The 20,070-nt window shown below is 46.1% G+C and overlaps 1 protein-coding gene and 1 pseudogene across 1 annotated transcript; both read right to left on the bottom strand.

Annotated features, from left to right (window-relative positions):
• The window catches only part of LOC110326828, a 10,851-nt pseudogene extending 8,933 nt beyond the window's left edge, over window positions 1-1,918 (bottom strand).
• A 5,689-nt stretch (window positions 1,919-7,607) lies between these two features.
• On the bottom strand, window positions 7,608-17,166 carry LOC110326849 (retinol dehydrogenase 16). Its single transcript, XM_021205456.2, has 4 exons — window positions 16,779-17,166; window positions 10,053-10,311; window positions 8,295-8,458; window positions 7,608-7,827 (listed from the first exon to the last, which is right to left on the bottom strand). The coding sequence occupies exons 1-4, from the start codon at window positions 17,089-17,091 to the stop codon at window positions 7,610-7,612; spliced, it is 954 nt and encodes a 317-aa protein (XP_021061115.1). The 5' UTR covers window positions 17,092-17,166; the 3' UTR covers window positions 7,608-7,609.
• Window positions 17,167-20,070: the final 2,904 nt, after the last annotated feature.

Here is a 20,070-nt window from a genome sequence, read left to right on the forward strand (position 1 = left end):
TCTCTCTCCCCCTTATCTCCTCTTGGCCATGGCCGGTCTCTCTCTCTCTCTCTCTCTCTCTCTCTCTCTCTCCTCTCTTTCTCCCTGCCTTTCTACAATAAAGCTCTAAAACCATAGACTGTCTCTGTTCATCAAGGCCCGCCGTTCTTGAACAATGGGATAGGTTTTCTCCTAATGAGCTGTGCCTAATCTCTGGACAGAAGGCCTTCCTTACGCTACAGCCATGGACTGGACTAAAGACTCTCATCTGCATGGGAGCCCCCTTCTCCCTTTGCCCTCTCTTCCCATATCTCCGGGGCTGAGTGCCACCCCAGGGTTTCTTTTCTGTTCTCAGCTTCTCTACCATATCCAGCATGGGATGCCAGAGGCTGAGTACCTGGTACGGGGGGCTGCCCCTTGTCCACCCCCTACCCCCGTCATGTGGGGTCAGTGGCTTCACACAGCCAGATGCCCACCCAGGGCCACATGGAAAGCATCTGGCAGTTCTCCCGCATCTGCCCGCCCAGAGCACTGGAACTCTGGTGGGATGCGGGCTCTCTCCCATCCCACTCTTCCCCCTACACCCACTGCCCCGAACAACTAAGCTTCATTGCTACAGTTTAGCATGCCGTGTGTCAGAAGATACTCTGTACACTCTCAGAGAAGAGAGGGAGTCATTACTATTACACAGGCTCAGGCCCTATGATCTACAACAGTGACCTGCCTTTAATACACCAATGTGTCATGGGGGTAACTATACATTTTTTCATTAGATTTAAGGACCACTCTCTGGGATGGAAACCATAATAACACTACTAAAGTGGCCAAGAACCTGAGACTAGATAGGTCATGGTTCTATGGGAAAATTGAATATTATCCTTCTGCTAAGCGGACACACAGTAACAAGACCCTTAATGCATATTACTAACAGCACTCAAAGTCTAGTGCCTGGATCAGTCTCCATCCACAAAACCGTGTCTGGCCATAGACAAGAATTAACACAGAGACACCCAACTGTTGGAGAGAGTAAGAGACTCTGACACACTCAGTCCTAAACGGCACAGTAATCTATGAAGATGAGGAGGCAGAAACATTTTAAGAACCAGAGGTGATGGGTGACTCCAAGGAGACTGTCTTTCAGACACATCCAGACTGCACATGAACTCCCAGAGAATGTGGCAGCACAGGTATCACCCCCACAGGCTCAAGGAGACAGTGACCTAGCACTGAGACAGGAAAGTGGACATATAGTATAACCTCTAGCAAGCAGCCATTTGTAGCACTTAGTCCTGGGTCAGCTTGGAGGACCAGGTATAGAGCTAAGAGGATAGACTGATGTGCTAGAGAGGGGCAGAGTCTGCAGTGACTCCAACTCCACACTGACCCCCACCAGGAATCCTTTGAGGACTACACAGGCCTTCTCTTCACACACATAGAGAACACCAAAAACACAGACAGGATTCTCAATGGTACCTCTGTTCCCAACACGCTCCTTTACCCACTGAGTGGCTGCCACAATACTCTCTGTCTTGGCGACATCCAAGATCACTGTCTCCAGCCTGTCTGATGTCTTGCTCCTCAGCTGCTCGGCTCCCTCCTCCTTCCGACATGCAGCCAACACTCTCATGCCTCTCCTGTCCAACTGTCTGGCCAGCATGTTTCCAAAGCCAGAGCCGCAGCCTGTGATGAAGACATACTTGTCTTGAAGATGGTCCACCACTTGCCTCTCTCTAAAAAAGCACAGGACTGTCCACAGGCCCAGTAGTGCCACCATGTAGAACCACATGGTTTGTAGAAGATAGGAGAGAGAGAGAGAGAGAGAGAGAGACAGACAGACAGACAGACAGACAGAGAGACAGAGAGAGACAGAGAGAGACAGAGAGAGATACACGGAGTCAAAATGAGCCTGGCATCTGCTCTTGCAGAATGCTGTAGGCATTGAGGACTTTAGCCTTCTGGCATGCAGTACTCTGAATTTCTTCTAATTATTGATTCATTACTTCTCTGATTGTTGACCTGATTTTTATCAGAAGATACATAATGCCCTTTAGTTTTATCTATCTCACTGCCAAGTATAACACCACTGAGGTTCAATAACACAGATCTATGCTCGTAAGTTCTTTGATCCTGGACTCATGTGGGAATAAATGTTTGGTTCATTACACAAGCCCTATGGCCTGTCCCATGGTACCCCTGTGTCTCTGCATCTGCAATCTGGAACCACAAACCAGGAAGTTGTGAACATAATGAGAAACTATTGGTGACCTTTATTTGAACTTAGGACAACTAACTCTAAGTGAGGATAGGGAAATCTGGTGCCCTCCTAATACAGCAGCTCCTGGGGAGATAAAAGGGCAGGCCTCAAATACGGAAGGGTGACCTCAAAGGAACACAAGGTGTTGGGGCTAGGAACCCAGACACACCATGTCTCAAGGAGTTGATGTCAGGAAGAAAATGACTTTCCCTCTCAACTGGCCCTTCTCCTGGCTGCCTGGATTCAAGCAGACATGAGCAGAGAGCTCTTGAGTTGTGACCTCCATGACTTCCCATGGCTCCCCTGAGCCAGGATTTCATGTTTACTTTCTCAGGAAGCCTTGTTCAGAAACTCTAGAGTAGTGTGTAAATCTCTGCATATGGCTCCTGGTCTGGGGAATGTCTGAATGACACTCTGACTCCATCTCAAAATAAACCCAGTGCTTTCCTTCAGGAATGATGTCACAGTTCCATTGTCTGACACTTCCACAACTTTCTGTCCCAACCTGTAAGGATTTAGACTGTCCTTGTCCTCTCAAGAACCTTGTTTCTATCAGGGAGTGCCCGAATATGGGTTTGATTACAGCTCTGCCCTAAGGTCTGGGCCTTGGTTATCAGTGAATCTGGAGCTGGGCCACTTTTCCTCCAAGGGGGCAGCTGCATTTGCCCTGCTCTTCCTTCTCCCCATGCCTGATTCTCTTTGACTTATGGCTGCTATTCCTTGTCATCATGCCTCCACTTCTGTCTCTCCTCCTGCTCCTGCAGAAGCTAATAGGACGTTCTTCATCTTGCTGTTAGCACCCAACAGATCTTCAGAATCCTGGCTCTGAACTGCATCTTGCAAAATGTAGTACTGGGCTTTCCTGACCAAAGTACATGCAGATATTGCTTCTCTTAGTTCTTGTAGCCCTTCAACAGTGAGTTTTCTAGAGCATTCCTTCTACGGTCATTTCCCAATGCTCTCTCCTAAAGTCCTTTCCATATCAACCCTGACAGTAATGGGCCCTCTTGATGGATCTAGATCCATCCCTGGAATTTCTGGATAAAGTCGGAGAGGATAGGAAAGTGGGTGTGACTCTGTTGCAGGCGCCACAGGGCTGAAGAGAAAGCCCCAGAGACACCTCCCTGATTCATGGAGGTTCCCTCAGTCCATCCATCCCTCTTGATTCTCATACAAGCCAAATGACAGTGCCTAGCTACTTCTCTTCCCTGTCCTGGGGAGGGTGGGGACCCACTTTCTCCCAAAAGGCAGTGTACCCCACCTAAGCCACCCTTTCTTCTTCATGCAGAAAGGGGAGAGGTGGAGCCTAGAGTCAGTGCTGCAAAAGGTGGAAACAGGCCCACTGTCAAGCCTGTTTCCTGACTTGATGACATGCTGTCCCTACTGAGTTTTTACTGGGAATCAGAACTGAAAGACTATTGTGTTCTAATGGCTGACAATCTAGAATTGGAGGCATGGGACTTGATTAGGTATAGTGCAGTTCTCCTGCATGGTTGGGTGAGACATCCTCCTGTGGCAGCCTGAGTCCATCTGTGTCCCTCTGAGTATACTGGCTTCTCCCAAGAAGAATCCTAAGTCAGGAGGAAAGGGGAAAATGTTGCAGGCAGCCTGGGATCACCTTACAGGGCACTTCCTGCTAATTACACCTGGTTCTGTCTCATCATGGTGCTCTTCAGCCTCCACCCATGCTTAGGGTAGATCTGTCCTGGGTGCTGCCCTTCCCCTGGGGAGCCAGTGTGATGGTCCAGAGAGGACTGAGATGAGTCGAGCCTCCTGACCAGCTCCTCACAGGCTATTATGTGCAAAGATGAAGTCGTGTTACTATTGAGGAAAATATTTTTAAAAAGCCAGCAGTGTTCCCACACTACTGCTGGCAACTCTTGACTTGCTGTGGTTCTACCAACTCTGTCTCTAGCTAGCCCCCACAGCGACCGATTGCAGTCTGCCCAGCTCCAATTAGCTTGTCTCTGGAGCGGCTAGTTCCTTCACAGCCGTAAACCCCTGCACCTTCTAGTAACTCAGTAAAACAAAACTCTTGAAGCTTATAAGTAACCAATCACATTTTTAATATCAATAAATTCTCAATTCAGACAATGACAATACCAGAACCAACACATAATGATAAAAGCTGCCCACCTAGATTAGAGAAGTTATCCCAATTATTCTCCCCTTTATGATATTATATCTACCTGTGGCTATTTAAAGCCATGCTGGTTCAGGATCTTCTTACTGTCAGTCCTCCATCTTGCTTTTGCCTTCTCCCCCTGTGAGTCCCTCTCTGTTGCTGTGACTATTTGCACTTCATCCCTTTTCCCTGTCCAATCACAGGTGTCCTGCTACACTAATATTTTAATGTAAATGGACAGGGAAAATCTTGCCACATGTAACTACAGTGAAATTTGTGTAATGATGAAAACAGTAGGGATGGAGATTACAAGATCATGATAAACCTATTATGTAGTGAAACATCTCAAAATAAAATAAAATATAAATACACATTTTGGAGAAATGACCCAGTCATTAAGAATGCTTCCTGCTCTTTTGGAGAACCCAAATTCAATTTTTTTCTTTTTGGGTGGTTTTTGAGACAGGGTTTCTCTGTGTAGCCCTGGTTGTCCTGGAACTCACTCTGTAGACCAGGCTGGCCTCAAACTCAGAAATCTGCCTGCTGCTGCCTCCCAAATGCTGGGATTAAAGGTGAGCACCACCACTGCCCAGACCAAAATCAATACTTGACATCCATATTTTATGGCTGAAAACTTCCTGTAACCAGAGGCCCTCATCTTCCTTCTCACCTTTGAGGGTACTCCCACACATGTAACATGCAGGCACACACACATACACTCAAAGGTCCTACAACAAACCTTTGAAGTTAACATAAGTAAAATTAATGACAAGGTTCATGATAGCGTTGCAATTTTCTGTTTTCATTAAACCAGAAATTATTGTTTTTTTACAAGTTTCTTCTGTGGATCCTCAGTCTCCATGTTTCTACTTCTAGAGAAGAGGAGTCAGGCATCTATGGAAGTCCCTCCCAAGGGGAAGTCTGCACTGAGCCCAGGATTCTCTGGCTCTTCCACACATGCTGTCCCTGCTCAGCCTACTCCTGAGATTCACCAACCTAGCACCAGGCAGAGCCAGGCCTCAGAGGCCACAGCAAGTTCAAGACCTTTGTTCTTTTGCAAATATTGTCCACAAATAAAAATGAAAACCAGAGTTGAGAGGGACACTCTCTACATGCTGCTGGAGGAGTGTGGCAGTGGGATGAAGGGAGGGACATGAGAAGTGGCCTGGGACAAAGACAGATGGAAAATCAGAAGTGCTTCCTTGTGGTGGTCAGTTAATGAGTCTTACATGAAGGAATGGCCACTTAGTGTGTCTGCAGGAAACGTAAGATCACTTACTGAGTCTACAGGGAATTGATGATTGCACTGTAGTTATGCAGAAAGGGGTGGTCACTTTGTGAGTCTGCAGAAAAGGGATGTGTGGGGCCCTGAGAGGCAGTCTATTTTGGTTGAAAGAGGCTTGCTCCAGCAACCCAGTAGAAAACTCTACAAGGGACAAAACAGTGAGCCACATTCCCAGAGACAGGGGCCTGACATCACAGAGCCCCCAACTCTATAATTCTGTGACTATAAGTCATGCAGACCATTTCCCAAATTTCTGGCATTCTGGTTAGACTCCACCCCCACAGTTACCTGACTATAGCCAGATATACTCTTCCCCATAGTTACCTGGCAACAGCAAGATAGTCCAGCTCACTATAACAGGGCTGCTTGACCCCTCCTTGCTCTCTTTAAGCTCTCACCTTTCTTACTCTCTAGCCGTCCTTCTCTCTCTTCCTTCCCCCTCGCTCCATGTGGCCATGGCCAGTCTCTCCCTCTTTCTACTTTCTTTCTTTCTCCCTGCCTTTCTACAATACAGCTCTAAAACCATAGACTGTCTCTGCTCATCAAGGCCCGCTGTGCTTGATTGATGGGATAGACTTTCCCCTATTGAGTTGTGTCTAACCTCCCACCAGAAGGCCTTCCTATGCTCCAGCCATGGACCAGACCAAGGAGTCTCACCCAAGTGGAAACCACCCAGGGCCCCCTCTCCCCCTGCCCTTTTCTCCATTCCACACCAGGGCTGACTGAGTCACCCCCGAGGTCTCCATTTGTTCTCAGCAATTCCGTGGTATCCAGTGTGGGATGTCCAAGGCTGAGAATCTGTTGCCTCAGACTGCCCCTCGTTCACCCCTGCCGAGCTGGGGTCCAGTGGCCTCCCACAGCAAGACACCCACCCAGGGCCGCGTGGAAAGCATGCTGCAGTCCTTCTGCGTCTGCCTGCCCAGAGCACAGGAACTCTGGGGGATGCAGGTTTTCTCTCACTTCCTATATTTCTCTGGCACCCACTGCCCAACAGAGATGGACATGTATTCTACAGGGAATTGATGATCACCCAGTGAGTCTGCAGGAAGGGTTAGTCATTTAGTGATTCTGTTGTAAATTTATGATCACTTCCTGAGCCTGCAGGGAAGCAATGGTCAGTTAGTGAGTCTGCAGGGAAGGGGGTGTTGAAGCTAAGGCCTACAGGTAAATTCTGTTCATGGACTGCGTGCACAGAATTCTGCACTATTTGTTGGTGTTAAGTTTTGAATGGAAAGTTGTTCCTACTTCAGTGTCTGCAAGGGCTGAGACAAAGCAAGAAGAAGTCTGCTGTCCTGTAGAAACCCTTCTCAGGATATTCCCCTTACCCCTGTGATCCAAACCCCACTAACCTCCAAAGCCATGGTTTAAATTTCAGGATACAGGAAATGACGTCATACTTTGCTCTAAAAAGAAAAGGGGTCCAAAAAGAAGCCAAGAATTTTTTTTTTTTTAAATTTGGTGTCTCCATCATTTGCTGGATTTTAACCCCAAGGGAATGTACCTCCCACCCAGCGCCTTGCCAACCTGACTCCAGGGCATCAGTGACTCCTCTCAGACCCCACACCATGGTCACTTCTGATTTCAGAGCAGGGACACTTCCCTGATGCATAGGTATTTAAACTAGCCCTGGCACGTGCATTTCCTTCAGAGGAGGACACAGGGCAGTGGTTGGCACTAGCTGGTCCCAATCTCCTCATCTGTGTGAATCCTTAAGGAAGGCCATGATGCCCAGGGGCTGGGCAGCAGCCAGCAGTTTTGTATCTGAATCCCTTGGCAGAATCCTTTGCCTATCTCTTTGATCATCATCAGTCTCGAGCAGTATCATAGGAGAATTAATGAGATGAAGTGTGTTGACTAAGAACCCCAGAGTAATAAACTCCCTCCCTCAACCCTCCTAATTTCCCCTACATATTTCCTCTGTCACACTCTACCTACATCCCCCCAGGTATGCACATAGGTGAAGACTTCAGAGGGCTTTCTCAGGCTTCATGGAAGTCCAGTAGAGAAGGGCATCCACGAGAAAGGTGGGCATGTAGCTCAAGGGGAGGTAGAAGAGCTTGGCATCCCAGCCAGCTGAGTATCGGGTGCGAGGGTGACAGGCAGTCAGAGCGTGCTCCATGCAGTCGGTCACCACAGACAGGTCCTTGTTGCACCTCTGGTCCAATTCGTTTAGGTTTTTCAGATCTATGCAGAACGAGGAATGATTCAGGTGGTCATTCAGGCCCCACCACTCCTGTCTCATACCAGCACAGAGGAGAACTTCTATTCTTTATGTTGGAGAATCCATGTGTCTGAAACCCAAGCCCAGTCTGTCCTAGTTCCTCAGAAGGACCACAAAGAATCTTCAAGGAAGAATCGAGCACTCCGTCACTTGTATCTCAGCTCATGGAAAGTGCTGATCTCATACCACCTCCCATGCCTGAATTCAGTCACAGCCCCATGACCATGAGAGAATCAGAAGGAACAGAGAAGCATGTTCTGAAAGACAAGAACTCCTTTCTGACCCCATACACAAACTGCCCACCACCACAGGGAAATGGGTCTGAATTACTGTTCTTTGAGGAAAAGGGTGAGGCATTAGAACTCCTAAAATTAGCAGGGCATTAAGTGTTCGGGATTATATGTAGCTTTGGCCCTCAGAGGTCACTTACAGGATGCCAGATATTTCTTGCCATAGATCTCCCTGATTTCTGAGCTGGTCTGGTCCCACAGCATCTGGGTATTTGAGGATAATCTTGCACTATTGACCATACCAGTCAGGAAGAAGCCAGGCTCTATAATAGCCACCTTCACCCCAAAGTAGGAGAGCTCCCTCCTGCAAGACAGACAGATGTCAAGGACTTCAGTGAGAACACTTTAATAAGAGTACAGTAGCAGGCCAACAGGAGCCCGTGGTGAGATAAGGCCACACCCTTTGGATCTGGGATATACTGCCAATGGGGAAGATTATTTTTTTATTTTTGGTTTTTCAAGACAGCGTTTCTCTGTGCAGCGATCTTGTGACAAGGGAATCTCCTCCATGCTCTTGGATGTCACACTAATAATTATTTGTTGTGTGTAGCTCACTAGCCTAAAACTGAACATTCTGGTCTATGACACTGTGTAAGACCTTTCTCTAAGTAGTACAGTTGCAAAGTGTTCTAGTCCTCGTCTAAGTCACCTCTGCCTCACTATTAAGTCTATATCTACCCCACATCTGACCCAGGAGGCTCTCAGTACACACCCCTCCCACTCTTCTTCTTCCTCACGTGTCTCCAGAGAGCAACCTCCTGCCTCCAACTCCCTCGCACTGGCAGCCTCCCTGTTCCTTGCCCCAAATGGTTCCCCTGGTTCCCTCCCTTGGAAGGTGGGATGGTTTGTATATGCTGGCCCAGGGAGTGGAAGTTGTGTCCCTGATGGAGAAGGTGTGTCACTGTGCGTATGGATTGTAAGACCCTCATCCTTTATGCCTGGAAGCCAGTATTTTGCTAGCATCCTTCAGATGAGATATAGAATTCTCAGCTCCTCCGGTACCATGCCTCTCTGGCACTGCCATGCTCCCACGCTGATGATAATGGACTGAACCTCTAAACGTGTAAATGCCATCCCCAATTAAATGTGGTCCTTATACGTGTTGCCCTGGTCATGTATTTTTGTTCACAACAGTAAAACCCTAAGACAGAACTGTTGCATTGCTAACACCATGAAATACATAACATCCAGCACCCTCCACTTCTCCATGTCTACCTCTCCCCACCTGGTGACCAGCTGCCTTTCATATCTGGCCTATCCATTCTCCAAGGAGAATCACCTACACATCCAGGTTCCAGATTCCAAGTTCCAGGTTCCAGGTTCCCATGTTTACTCTGATTCAGTCTAATCCTGCTACAGGACCCTCAACAAGTCTGAGGGCTAACATGGTCAACACAGCTGACTAGCCACGCCAACCCCTCAGGAAGGTCACAGCTCCTCTCTGTCTCCTCTCTTATTCTCTTATTTGCCATAGTCTTTAGGTCATGATAGAAGCACATAAGTTATGCTAGAATGTGTTTATTATGGACTCTAAAAGGGGCTGATATCTATCTATGGAGCTGAAAGAGATATTCACCCCAATTCAAAAACACACTCAGCATATAGAGATCAGGATTCTGTATTCCGGACACCATAATAAATAAATAAATAAAAAATCACATTTCTAATTCTATCTGAGCACTATCCCCCAACTCCCTTCGTCCTTTATAACAGAACAAAATGAACTCAACTCCTGTCTTGGTCATGGCCTCTTGTAGAGACATGGAGATGTTCTGGCCAGTGAATGGTTCAGTGAGGAGAATGTATGGGAGGCACATGTCTTCCCCATGATGGGGACTTTAAAAGCATGATTAAAAACTTCCCAAAGCTCTGCTATTGCATCCCTTCCCTTCCAGTACCTGAGGGAGTCTGAGAAGGCCTCTACGCCATACTTGGAGATGCAGTAACCACCACCACCAAAAGACACTCGGCCCATGATGCTGGAGACGTTGACCACACGGCCCCTCGCCTTCCTCACTAAGGGCAGCATGCTCAGAGTCACCTCGATCATGCCCAACAGGTTCACATCCAGCATACTTGCAAAGTTCTGTTTGTTCATCCACTGACTGGGACCCAAGGGGATGGAGATACCAGCGTTGTTGACCAGGCCCCAGAGTCCTGGGGACAGTGGGAGGAGATAATCACATAGTACAGGTTTAAGTATGGATGAAATGCATATTTACAAATAAGACCACTGTGACTGCTGTTTACTGGAGAATAGGATGCAATGAATAAGAACATGGTATCCACAGGGCTCTAGAACACATGCCAGAGAATGCTGGCTCATCGCATGGATACCTTCATCCATTAAATCTTCCTGGCCCAGCCCCATGCCTGGGAATCAGCCAGCAGTGCCTTCTCATTTCCTAAATTTCAGAACAGACAGTGGAAACATAGTGCACTTTTGTGAATCTGGAGACCAGGAAAGTCCATTTTTGTCTTAAATGTTGATGCCATCCTTGCAGAGGTTTTACTCTTGTATTTTGTGTGTTGGTTGGAATGACAAAAGCAGCCATAGACTCAGCAGCCATAAGCTCAGCAGCCATAGGCTCATACATTTAAACGCTTGGTCCTGAGAGAGGGGCAGTACTTCAGAGGCATTAGGAAGTGTGGCCCTTGTATTCGTGGTTGTGGCCATATTGGAATATAAGATTCACTGGCTATCCCAAAGTCTTGCTGTTCCTGCTACCTGTGGTTATAGATGCAGCGTCTCAGCTCCTTCTCTTGCAGCATGACTGTTAGCCACCCACTACTCTCCACGATATGATGATAACAGGCAAAAGCTTTAACTGTATGCAAGCCCAAATTCAATGTTTCATCTATAAGCGTTACCACAGTCGTGGAATCTCTTCACAGAGATAGAATTCTGTCTATGGCAGTGGTATCTTCATATTACGCTGAGCAGTTTACACACTGCTAACCGTGACTTTCAAATGGCCGAGAAAGGGAGTAATAAAGAAGAAATAGTTTACATCATTATTCCTTATTATAGTAAGAAGAAAGGATAAAATAAGGGAGAAGGAACAGAGGAAACACAAAGGAGAAATGAAAAAAAGAAAAAATTAATCTCTTCCAGAGAAATTTGTTGGGAAACAAACAATTGAAATCTTGATTGTGGGAAATTTGGAAAGTAGACTTTTGTTTTTCTGCCCTGATGAAGCCAGCCTTGAAATTAATAATGATCAACTCTTGTGATTGATCAACATCTTTACTAATGAAAATCAATATTGACCTACTCTCTTCAGATGTTTACAACCCCAATATATTGGCTGGTTTTGTGACGACACAAGTTAGAGTCATAAGAGCGGAAGGTGCTTTAGTTGAGGAAATACCTCCATAAGATCGAGCTGTAAGCCATTTTTTCAATTACTAATCTAAAGAGAGTCTAGCCTATTGTGGGTGGTGCCATTCCTGGGCTGCTGGTCCTGGATTCTATAAGAAAGCAGGCTGAGCAAGCCATGAGGAGCAAGCCAGTAAGCAGTACCTCTCCATGGCTTCTGCATCAGCTCCTGCCTCCAGTTTCTTCCCAATTTCGTTTGGTGATGAACGGTGACATGTCGTGTTATCTAAATAAACCCTTTCCTAGAACAACTTGATATTTGGTCATGATGTTTTGCTGCAATGCTGAAAACCCTAACTGAGACACTGAAGGACAATATTTGCTAATAACCAACAGGACAGATTTTTCCATTGTCAACCTGAGCACACTGGGTACTTTCTGCCACTGACCCACAGGTGGCCCTCATTCATTCCTTTGGCCTTTAAGTCATGGATCTTCAAGGAACCATTCTGAAATGCCTACAGCTAAATACTATATCTCCATTGTCCATTTCTGAGCAGAATGAATGGAAGACTGGCTGACTGAGATTAAGATGAGCATTTGTTGTTTTAAAACGTTGACTCAATAAGTCATCTGCAGCCTTGGTTCCAAAGTATATCTTGTCCTTCCGGAGACACATAATCTGTAATTGAGATTGTTTTTGTTCTGTTTTTTAAAAAAAGCAATATGGAAAAATATTTCTGTAGAAACTTCCTAAAATACATCTATGAAGGAATTTCAGGGAAGTCACCATATAATGGTAGACATGACACCCTTAGTAAAAACATCTTGTGCCACCAAGTAAAACCTTCAGTTCCAGGAATGGTTCACATATTGACCCTAAAAGGGACCCCTGCAACACCCCCTCTGTCTTAGGGTTTACTGCTGTGAAGCGATACCGTTACCAAGTCAATTCTTAGACAACATTTAATTGGGGTTGGCTACAGGTTCAGGCAACTAGTCCGTTATTATTAAGGTGGAAGCATGGCAGTATCCAGGTAGTCATGGGGTTAGAGGAGCTGAGAGTGCCACCTCTTCTTTGGAAGGCACCTATGAGAAGACTGGCTTCTAGCCTGCTAGGATGAAGGTTTAAATCCCAAGCCCAAAGTGGCCCACCTACTCCAACAGGACCACACCTCCAATGAGTGCCACTCCCTGTACTAGGCATACTCAAACCACCGCACCCTCTAAACCCTGGTTACAAACTATTTCTCAAGGCTACTAGCTGCTCTCTCAACCTGATGATAAGGTTATTTAGCTGTGGTGGTTTTGATATGCTAGGTCCAGAGAGTGGCACTATTAGGAGGCATGGCCTTGTTGCAGTACCTGTGTCCATGTTGGAGGAAGTGTGTCACTGTGGGCATAGGCTTTAAAATCCTCATCCTAGCTCACTGGAAGCCAGTTTTCTCCTGTTTGCCTTCTGAACAACATGTAGAACTCTCAGCTCCTCCTACACCATGCCTGCCTACCTGCTGCCACACTCCTGCCTTGATGATGGATTGAACATCTAACCCTGTAAACCAGCCCCAATGAAATGTTATCCATCTAAGAGTTGCCTTGGTCATGGTGTCTGTTCATAGCAGTAACCCTAACTAAGACAGAAGTTGGTACCAGGACAGTGGTTTTGCTGTGAACGGTCTGAACGTGCTGTTGCTTGCAAGAATGTGGATTTTAGGACTACAGTTAAGGGAGAGCATGAATCTCAGAAGACGCTTTGAATTCTCAACTTTTAACAGTATTGAGACTGTTACACACTACTCAGACTTTTGAAGTTGGATTAAATGTATTTTGTATTATGATATGTTTAGGTATGGCCCCCATAGACCCAAGTGTTTGAACAAGCCTATGGAGGTCAGGGAGGAGAATGCAATTCTTTGAATATGCTAGACCCAAGGAGTAGTACTATTAGTGGGTGTGACCTTGCTGAAATAGGTGTGGCCTTTTTTGTAGGAAGTGTGTCACTGTGGTTGTAGACTTTAAGACCTTCATCCTAGCTCCCTGGAAGCCAGTCTTCTTTTGTTTGACTTTGGAACAAGGTTTAGAACTCTCAGTTCCTCCTCTATCATGCTTGCCTGGACACTACCATGTTTCCACCTTGATAATGGAATGAACTCCTAAGCCTGTTAAGCCAGCCCCAATTAAATGTTGTCCTTCTAAGAGCTGCCTTGGTCATGGTGTCTGTTCACAGCAGTAAAACCCTAACTTAGTCAATAGCTGAAGACCATATTATTTGATGTCATCACACTGAGAAAAGGCAAGCTGGTCCCCAACTAAAAGTTTCACTGCTACAGAATAACATTCAAAGTGCAATCATTACTGTTACCCAGCCTCAAGCCCTATGATATACCACAGTGGCTTGCCTTTAAGATATACAGTACAATAAAGGCACCAATGTCATGAGAGTAACTAAACACTTTTCATTAGATTGAAGGTCTGCTTTCTTAGATGGAAACCATAATGACACTACTAAAGTGGCCAAGAACCTGAGACTAGATAGGTCACGGATCTACGGGAAATCTAAATATTATTCTTATTCTAGGAGAATAGACTGTAGTAAGACTCCTAATCCATATTACTAACAACACTCAAGGTCCAGTGATACGACCAATTTCCATCCAGAAAACTGTGTCCTGCCAGAGACAAGAATTAAAACAGAGACACACACGTGGCCAGTGTGCAGAGAGTCAGAGACTCTGACACACTCAGTCCTAAGGGGATGTCTTCCTCACACCCCTCCCCTCAAGGCCCAGAGATCTGTGAAGATGAGGAGACAGAAACTTTTTAAGAGCCAGAAGTGATGGGTGACTCCGAGGAGACTGTCTTCCAGACACAACAGGACTACTGCTCACATGAACTCACAGGGACTGTGGCAGCACACGTAACACCTGCACAGGCTCAGGGAGATTGTGAGCCAGCACTGAGCAGGGGAAGTGGACACATGGTCTAACCTCTAAGCAAGCAGCTATTTGTAACTGATAACTGCTGTCCAAGGAAAAAACANTTTNCTGCACTGTAGTGCCAATGGCGCCTTNTAATCACTTTATTGTGCACTGTGTGAACATTCAAATGCTGATTTCTTGTCCACTATATCTGCTTACCATCCTTATTCAGAGAATATCCAGGTGCAAACTTGTGTAAACAACAGCTGTCCCATTGTTCCCTGAAGTGTCAATAAAGGGACCTTAACAACCAAAGACTGGGCCAGGGAGAGAACAGGCTGCACTTCTCCCAGCCAGGGGAGGGAGCTGGAGAAGAGGAGNTATGGCTTAGCCTCCTGCAGAGAGTCTAGGAGACACCATAAGNAAACGCCTGGGGCTGAGAAAGTCCAAAGCTGCAAGTATCTCTGTTGTCTTGTCTGGAAGTGTGGCAGATTAGTTTAGAGGATTGAAATAGAGAAATATTGCTCAGTAATTCTGCCCTCTAAGCATGTTAAATAAATAACTCAGCCCAGTCTCAGTTATTTGGGAGTTACCTGGCTAAGAAGCAAACTGTAGCACAGGTATTAAAAAGGCACTCACTGAGCTTCATACACAAGAGAGCTTGTATCTCCACAAAATAAACGGTGAAATTTTGGGAGGAAAGCGGAGACTGCTTTTTTGTTTTTGTTTTTGTTTTATTATGTTTGGTGCTGGCTTCTTTGCTTGTTTCTTGTTGTTTGTCTTTTGTTATTTTTTTGTTTGGTTGTTTATTTATGTTGCATTTCCTTGGGGGTTTTATTTTCCTTTTGTTTTTCAGACAGAGACAGACAGACAGACAGACAGACAGACAGACAGACAGACAGACAGAATATGAACTTGTGTGACTGAGACATGGGGAGGATCTGGGAGGAGTTGGGGAAAACATGATCTAAATGTTCGCATATACGTATTTGTATATATATATATATATATATATATATATATATATATATATATATATATGATAGATATTTTTATCCTAGGATCACAAAATACACATGCTTACAGACTTAGAATTGACTAGAAGTTTCACAAGACAGTTCTTAAGACAAGAAGTATGAAGAACAAGCTGAGTGTGGTGGCCCGTGCTGTCAATGCCAACAGGAAGGAGCTGAGCAGCAGGTTCATCAGATGGTATCCAGCTCTGTGTTTAGAACCCTGCCTCAAACATGCAAGCCAGACGAACACAAAGGGGCAAACAATATCCAATGCCTGCTAAATGTAATGGGCCTTGGTTAAGAGCCGATATATTTTAATTCATTGAATATTATTACTGTAACTAATGATCTGTAAGTGGTAAAGAGGTTAAAAAAAAAAAAGCTTACATTTTTCAAGTGGAAAGAAAGCACATACATTAAACCTGCAGGTCAAAGTGTTACTGATTTTTATCCACTGGATAGTAAATTGGAGGTTAATTGTAGTTTGACATATCTAGAGTTTAGAATAATAACTGTTTCCAACTTGTTTTTATTTAAATTTATCATTTAAAAAAATAACAAAAATAGTGGAGGGAGAGACAAAGGGAGAAAGAAAATGATAGGAAGTCGTGTGTGTGTGTGTGTGTGTGTGTGTGTGTGTGTGTGTGTGTGTGTGTATGTGTGTGTGTGTGTAAGACAGACTACATCCCAGCTTTTTTGTCCTAAGGTTTCCTTGACTGGGCTTAAGCATGACAATGATTATGGCTCTCCCTGTAAAGGTGCACAGGTAGTGCATGAGAACATGTTCCAGAACTGAGAGAGCAGGTGCACACGGGCACATGACCTTCACACAGAGACCAGACCCCAGAACCCCAGGGCTCTCTTCCCTCCTCACTGTCTCTATCCTAGGACTCAGCAGCCAACAATTCCGTCTTTATTTTTTTTTTAAAGATTTATTTATTATTATATCTAAGTACACTGTAGCTGTCTTCAGATGCACCAGAAGAAGTCATCAGATCTCATTACGGATGGTTGTGAGCCACCATGTGGTTGCTGGGATTTGAACTCAGGACCTTTGGAAGAGCAGTTGGTGCTCTTAACCACTAAGCCATCTCTCCAGCCCCCAATCCCGTCTTTCTACATACAAAGTCAAAGAAGACAGAGAAGAATTCNGACATGAAAACTTCCCAAGGCACCAGCTGACTAGGAGTACCCAGCTTGGAGGACTCAGTGTAGAGGTAAGAGGACAGACTGATGTGCTGGAGAAGGGCAGAATCTGCAGTTACACCAACTCCACCCTGACTCCCAACAGGAANTGTTTCAGGACTACACAGGCTTTCCCTTCACACACATAGAGAACACCAACAGCACCGACAGGAAGCTCAGTGGTACCTCTGTTCCCAACACGCTCCTTCACCCACTGAGTGGCTGCCACAATACTCTCTGTCTTGGTGACATCCAGGATCACTGTCTCCAGCCTGTCAGAGGTCTTGCTCCTCAGCTCCTCGGCTCCCTTCTCTGTCAGACATGCAGCCAGCACCCTTATGCCTCTCCTGTCCAGCTGTCTGGCCAGCAGGTTCCCAAAGCCAGAGTCACAGCCTGTGATGAAGACATGCTTGTCTTGGAGATGGCTCACCACCTGCCTCTCCCTGAAGAAGCGCAGGAGCGTCCACAGGCCCACCAGTGCCACCAGGTAGAGCCACATGGTTTGTAGAAGTCAAGCAGAGAGAGAGAGACTCTGTGTCAAAATGAGCCTGGCCTCCGCTCACACAGGAAGGTGTAGGCATCCAGACTCCACCCTGCTCATATACAGTTCTCTGCATTTTTTATAATTATTAATGTCTTAGATCTCTGGTCTTTAACCTGCTTTTGAACAGCAGACATATCATGCCCACTGGCTCTCCCTATGTCACTGCCAAGGAAAACATTACTGACTGTTGAATAACATAGGTCTATTCTCTTATGATCTTTGTTTCCTGGACTCATGTGGGAATACATGTATGTGTGTCATTACACATAGCCCATGGTCCAGTCCCAGACTCAGCTTGTGTCTCTGCAATTTGTACTCTACGGCCCCAATCCAGGAGGTTGTAAAGAAAATGAGAAACTATTGGTAAATTATGCTTGGACTCAGGACAACTTACAGGAGAGGACAGGGAAAGCTGGTGCCCTCCTAATACAGCAGCTCCTGAGAAGGTAGAAGGAGGATCAGCCCCAAACATGGAAGGCTGACCTCAAAGGAACACTAGGTGACAGGGCTGGGACCGCAGACACATCAGGACTCCCAGAGTAGATATGGGGAAGGAAATGACTTTATCCTCTCAAGTAACCCTTCTCCTGGTTGCCTGGATTCAAGCAGACATGAGCACATTGTCCTGAGGTGTGTCCTCTATGACTGCCCCTGTCTCACCTGAGTCAGGATTTCTTAATTTCCCAGCAAGCTTTTCTCAGAACCTCTAGAGTAGTATGTGGAGCTTTGCATATGGCTCCTGGTCTGGGGAATGCCGGACTAACCCTTTGTTTCCAGCTCAAAATAAACCTGGTGCCTTCCTTCAGGAATGATGTCACATTTCCCTACCTGGCACTTCCACAACTTTATGTTCCAACCAGTAAGGAATCAGACTGTCCTTGTGCCCTCAAGAACCATGTTTCTATCAAGAAGTGGCCCAATACGGGCTAGATTACACCTGTGCACTAAGGCCTGGGTCTTGGTTATCAGTGGGTTATCTGTGAATCTGGAGCTGGGCCACTCTCCCTCCAAGGGGGCAGCTGCCCCTGGATCTGCTCTGCATTTGCCCTGCTCTTCCTTCTCCACTGTTCCTGATTCTGTTTGACTTACTGATGGTAATCCTTGCTCTCCTGGCTCCAATCCTTTCCCTCCTCCTGCTTCTGCAGAAGATACTGGGACAGCTGAGGACCAGGTCCTCAGAGTCCTAGCACTGGATTGCATCTTGTAAAATGTAGTACTGGCTTTTCTTGAACAAAGTACATGCAGATATTGTTTCTCTTAGTTCTAGTATTCCTTCAACAGTGAGTTCTCTAGAGCATTACTTCTATGGTCATTTCCCAATGCTCTCTCCTACAGTCCTTTCCATATCAACCCTGACAGGAATGCGCACTCTTGTTGGACTAAGATCTTCTAGATCCGGCCCTGGAATTTCTGGATAAAGTCAGAGAGAATAGGAAAGTGGATGTGTCTCTGTTGCAGGAGCCACAGGGCCAAAGAGAAAACCTCAGAGACACCTCCCTGATTCATGGAGGTTCCCTCAGTCCATCTATCCCTCCTGATTGTCTTACACGAGGCAAATGACAGTGCCCAGTTTTTCCTCTTCCCTGTCCCAGAGAGGGTAGGCTGGACCCATTCCAGGTCAGACCCTGTGAATATCTAACAAGACAGCCCTTCTGCCTGCTGGGCTCTGATCTGCTGAGGTAGATGGGAACATAACCATCTCCTGGGATCAGGAATCCAGTTCAGTCATGTGGGGAAGCACTTTCTTCCAAAAGGCCCTGTACCCCACCCAACCCACTCTTTCTTCTTCATGCAAAAAGGGGAGAGGTGTAGCCTAGAGTCAGTGCTGTGCAGGGTGGAAACAGGCCCACTGTTAAGCCTGTTTCCCAACTTGACCACGTGCTGCCCCTACTCAGTCTTAGTTGGGAATCAGAAATGATAGACTATTGTGTTCTAATGGCTGAGGATCTAGAACTGGAGGCATGGGACTTGAGTGAGACATCCTCTTTGGGCAGCTGAAGTCCTTCTGTGTTCCTCTGAGAACACTGGCTTCTCCCAACAAAGAAACCTGAGTGAGGAGAAACGGGGGGGGGGGGGGGGGGAGGTGTTTCTCCAGAAATGTTGCAGGAAGCCTGGGAGCACCTTACAGGGCACTTTCTGCTAATTACACATTGTTCTCTCTCATCGTGATGCTCTTGAACATCTACCCATGCTTAGGGCAGATCTGGCCTGGGTGCTGCCCTTTCCCTGTGGAACCATCATGATGTTCCAGAGAGGACTGAGATAAGTCGAGCCTCCTGACCAGCTCCTCACAGGCTATTATGTGCAAAGATGTTGTTGTGTTACTATTGAGGGAAATATTTTTTAAAGGCCAGCAGGGTTCCCACGCTACTGCCTGCAACTCTCAGCCCCGGCCTGGTTCTACAGACTCTGTGTCTAGCTACACTATACAGGATCTTCTTCCTGTCCATCCTCCCTTTTCCATCTCCTCCTCTGAGTTGCTCTCTGTCCCTGGGACTCTTTGCTCTGCCTTCCTTTTCCTTGTCCAATTAAACCTGTTATGTCGTGAGACATCTCAAAATGAAATAAAATATAAATGCAGGTTTTGGAGAAATGAGTCAGCCATTAAGAGTGCTTCCTGCTGTTTTGCAGGATCCAACTTCAATTTTTGACAACTACATTTTATGGCTGAAAACTTCCTGTAACCAGAGGCCCTCATCTTCCTTCTCACCTTTGAGGGTACTCTCACACATGTAACATGCAGGCACACACACATACACTCAAAGGTCCTACAACAAGCCTTTGAAGTTAACATAAGTAAAATGAATGACCAGGTACATGATAGGGTTGGCATTTTGTATTTTATTAAACCAGAAATTTACCACGGACCACCCCAGTTCGGGTATGGAGGTCCCTGGAATGAGGGTCCTTGAAGCTAGGTGGGTAAGGATTCGG

The sequence above is a fragment of the Mus pahari genome, chromosome 9, assembly GCF_900095145.1.
Source record: "Mus pahari chromosome 9, PAHARI_EIJ_v1.1, whole genome shotgun sequence".
NCBI classification, from domain to species: Eukaryota; Metazoa; Chordata; class Mammalia; order Rodentia; family Muridae; genus Mus; species Mus pahari.

What these genes read in the sequence shown, in the direction of transcription:
- LOC110326849 (XM_021205456.2), bottom strand. Translation starts at nt 17,091, where the DNA reads ATGTGGCTCTACCTGGTGGCACTGGTGGGCCTGTGGACGCTCCTGCGC. An exon ending in GGAGCGTGTTGGGAACAGAG is followed by an intron (nt 10,312 to 16,778) that starts GTACCACTGAGC and finishes CACTGTCCCCAG; the next exon opens with GACTCTGGGGCCTGGTCAAC. An exon ending in GCCTTCTCAGACTCCCTCAG is followed by an intron (nt 8,459 to 10,052) that starts GTACTGGAAGGG and finishes TCTGTCTTGCAG; the next exon opens with GAGGGAGCTCTCCTACTTTG.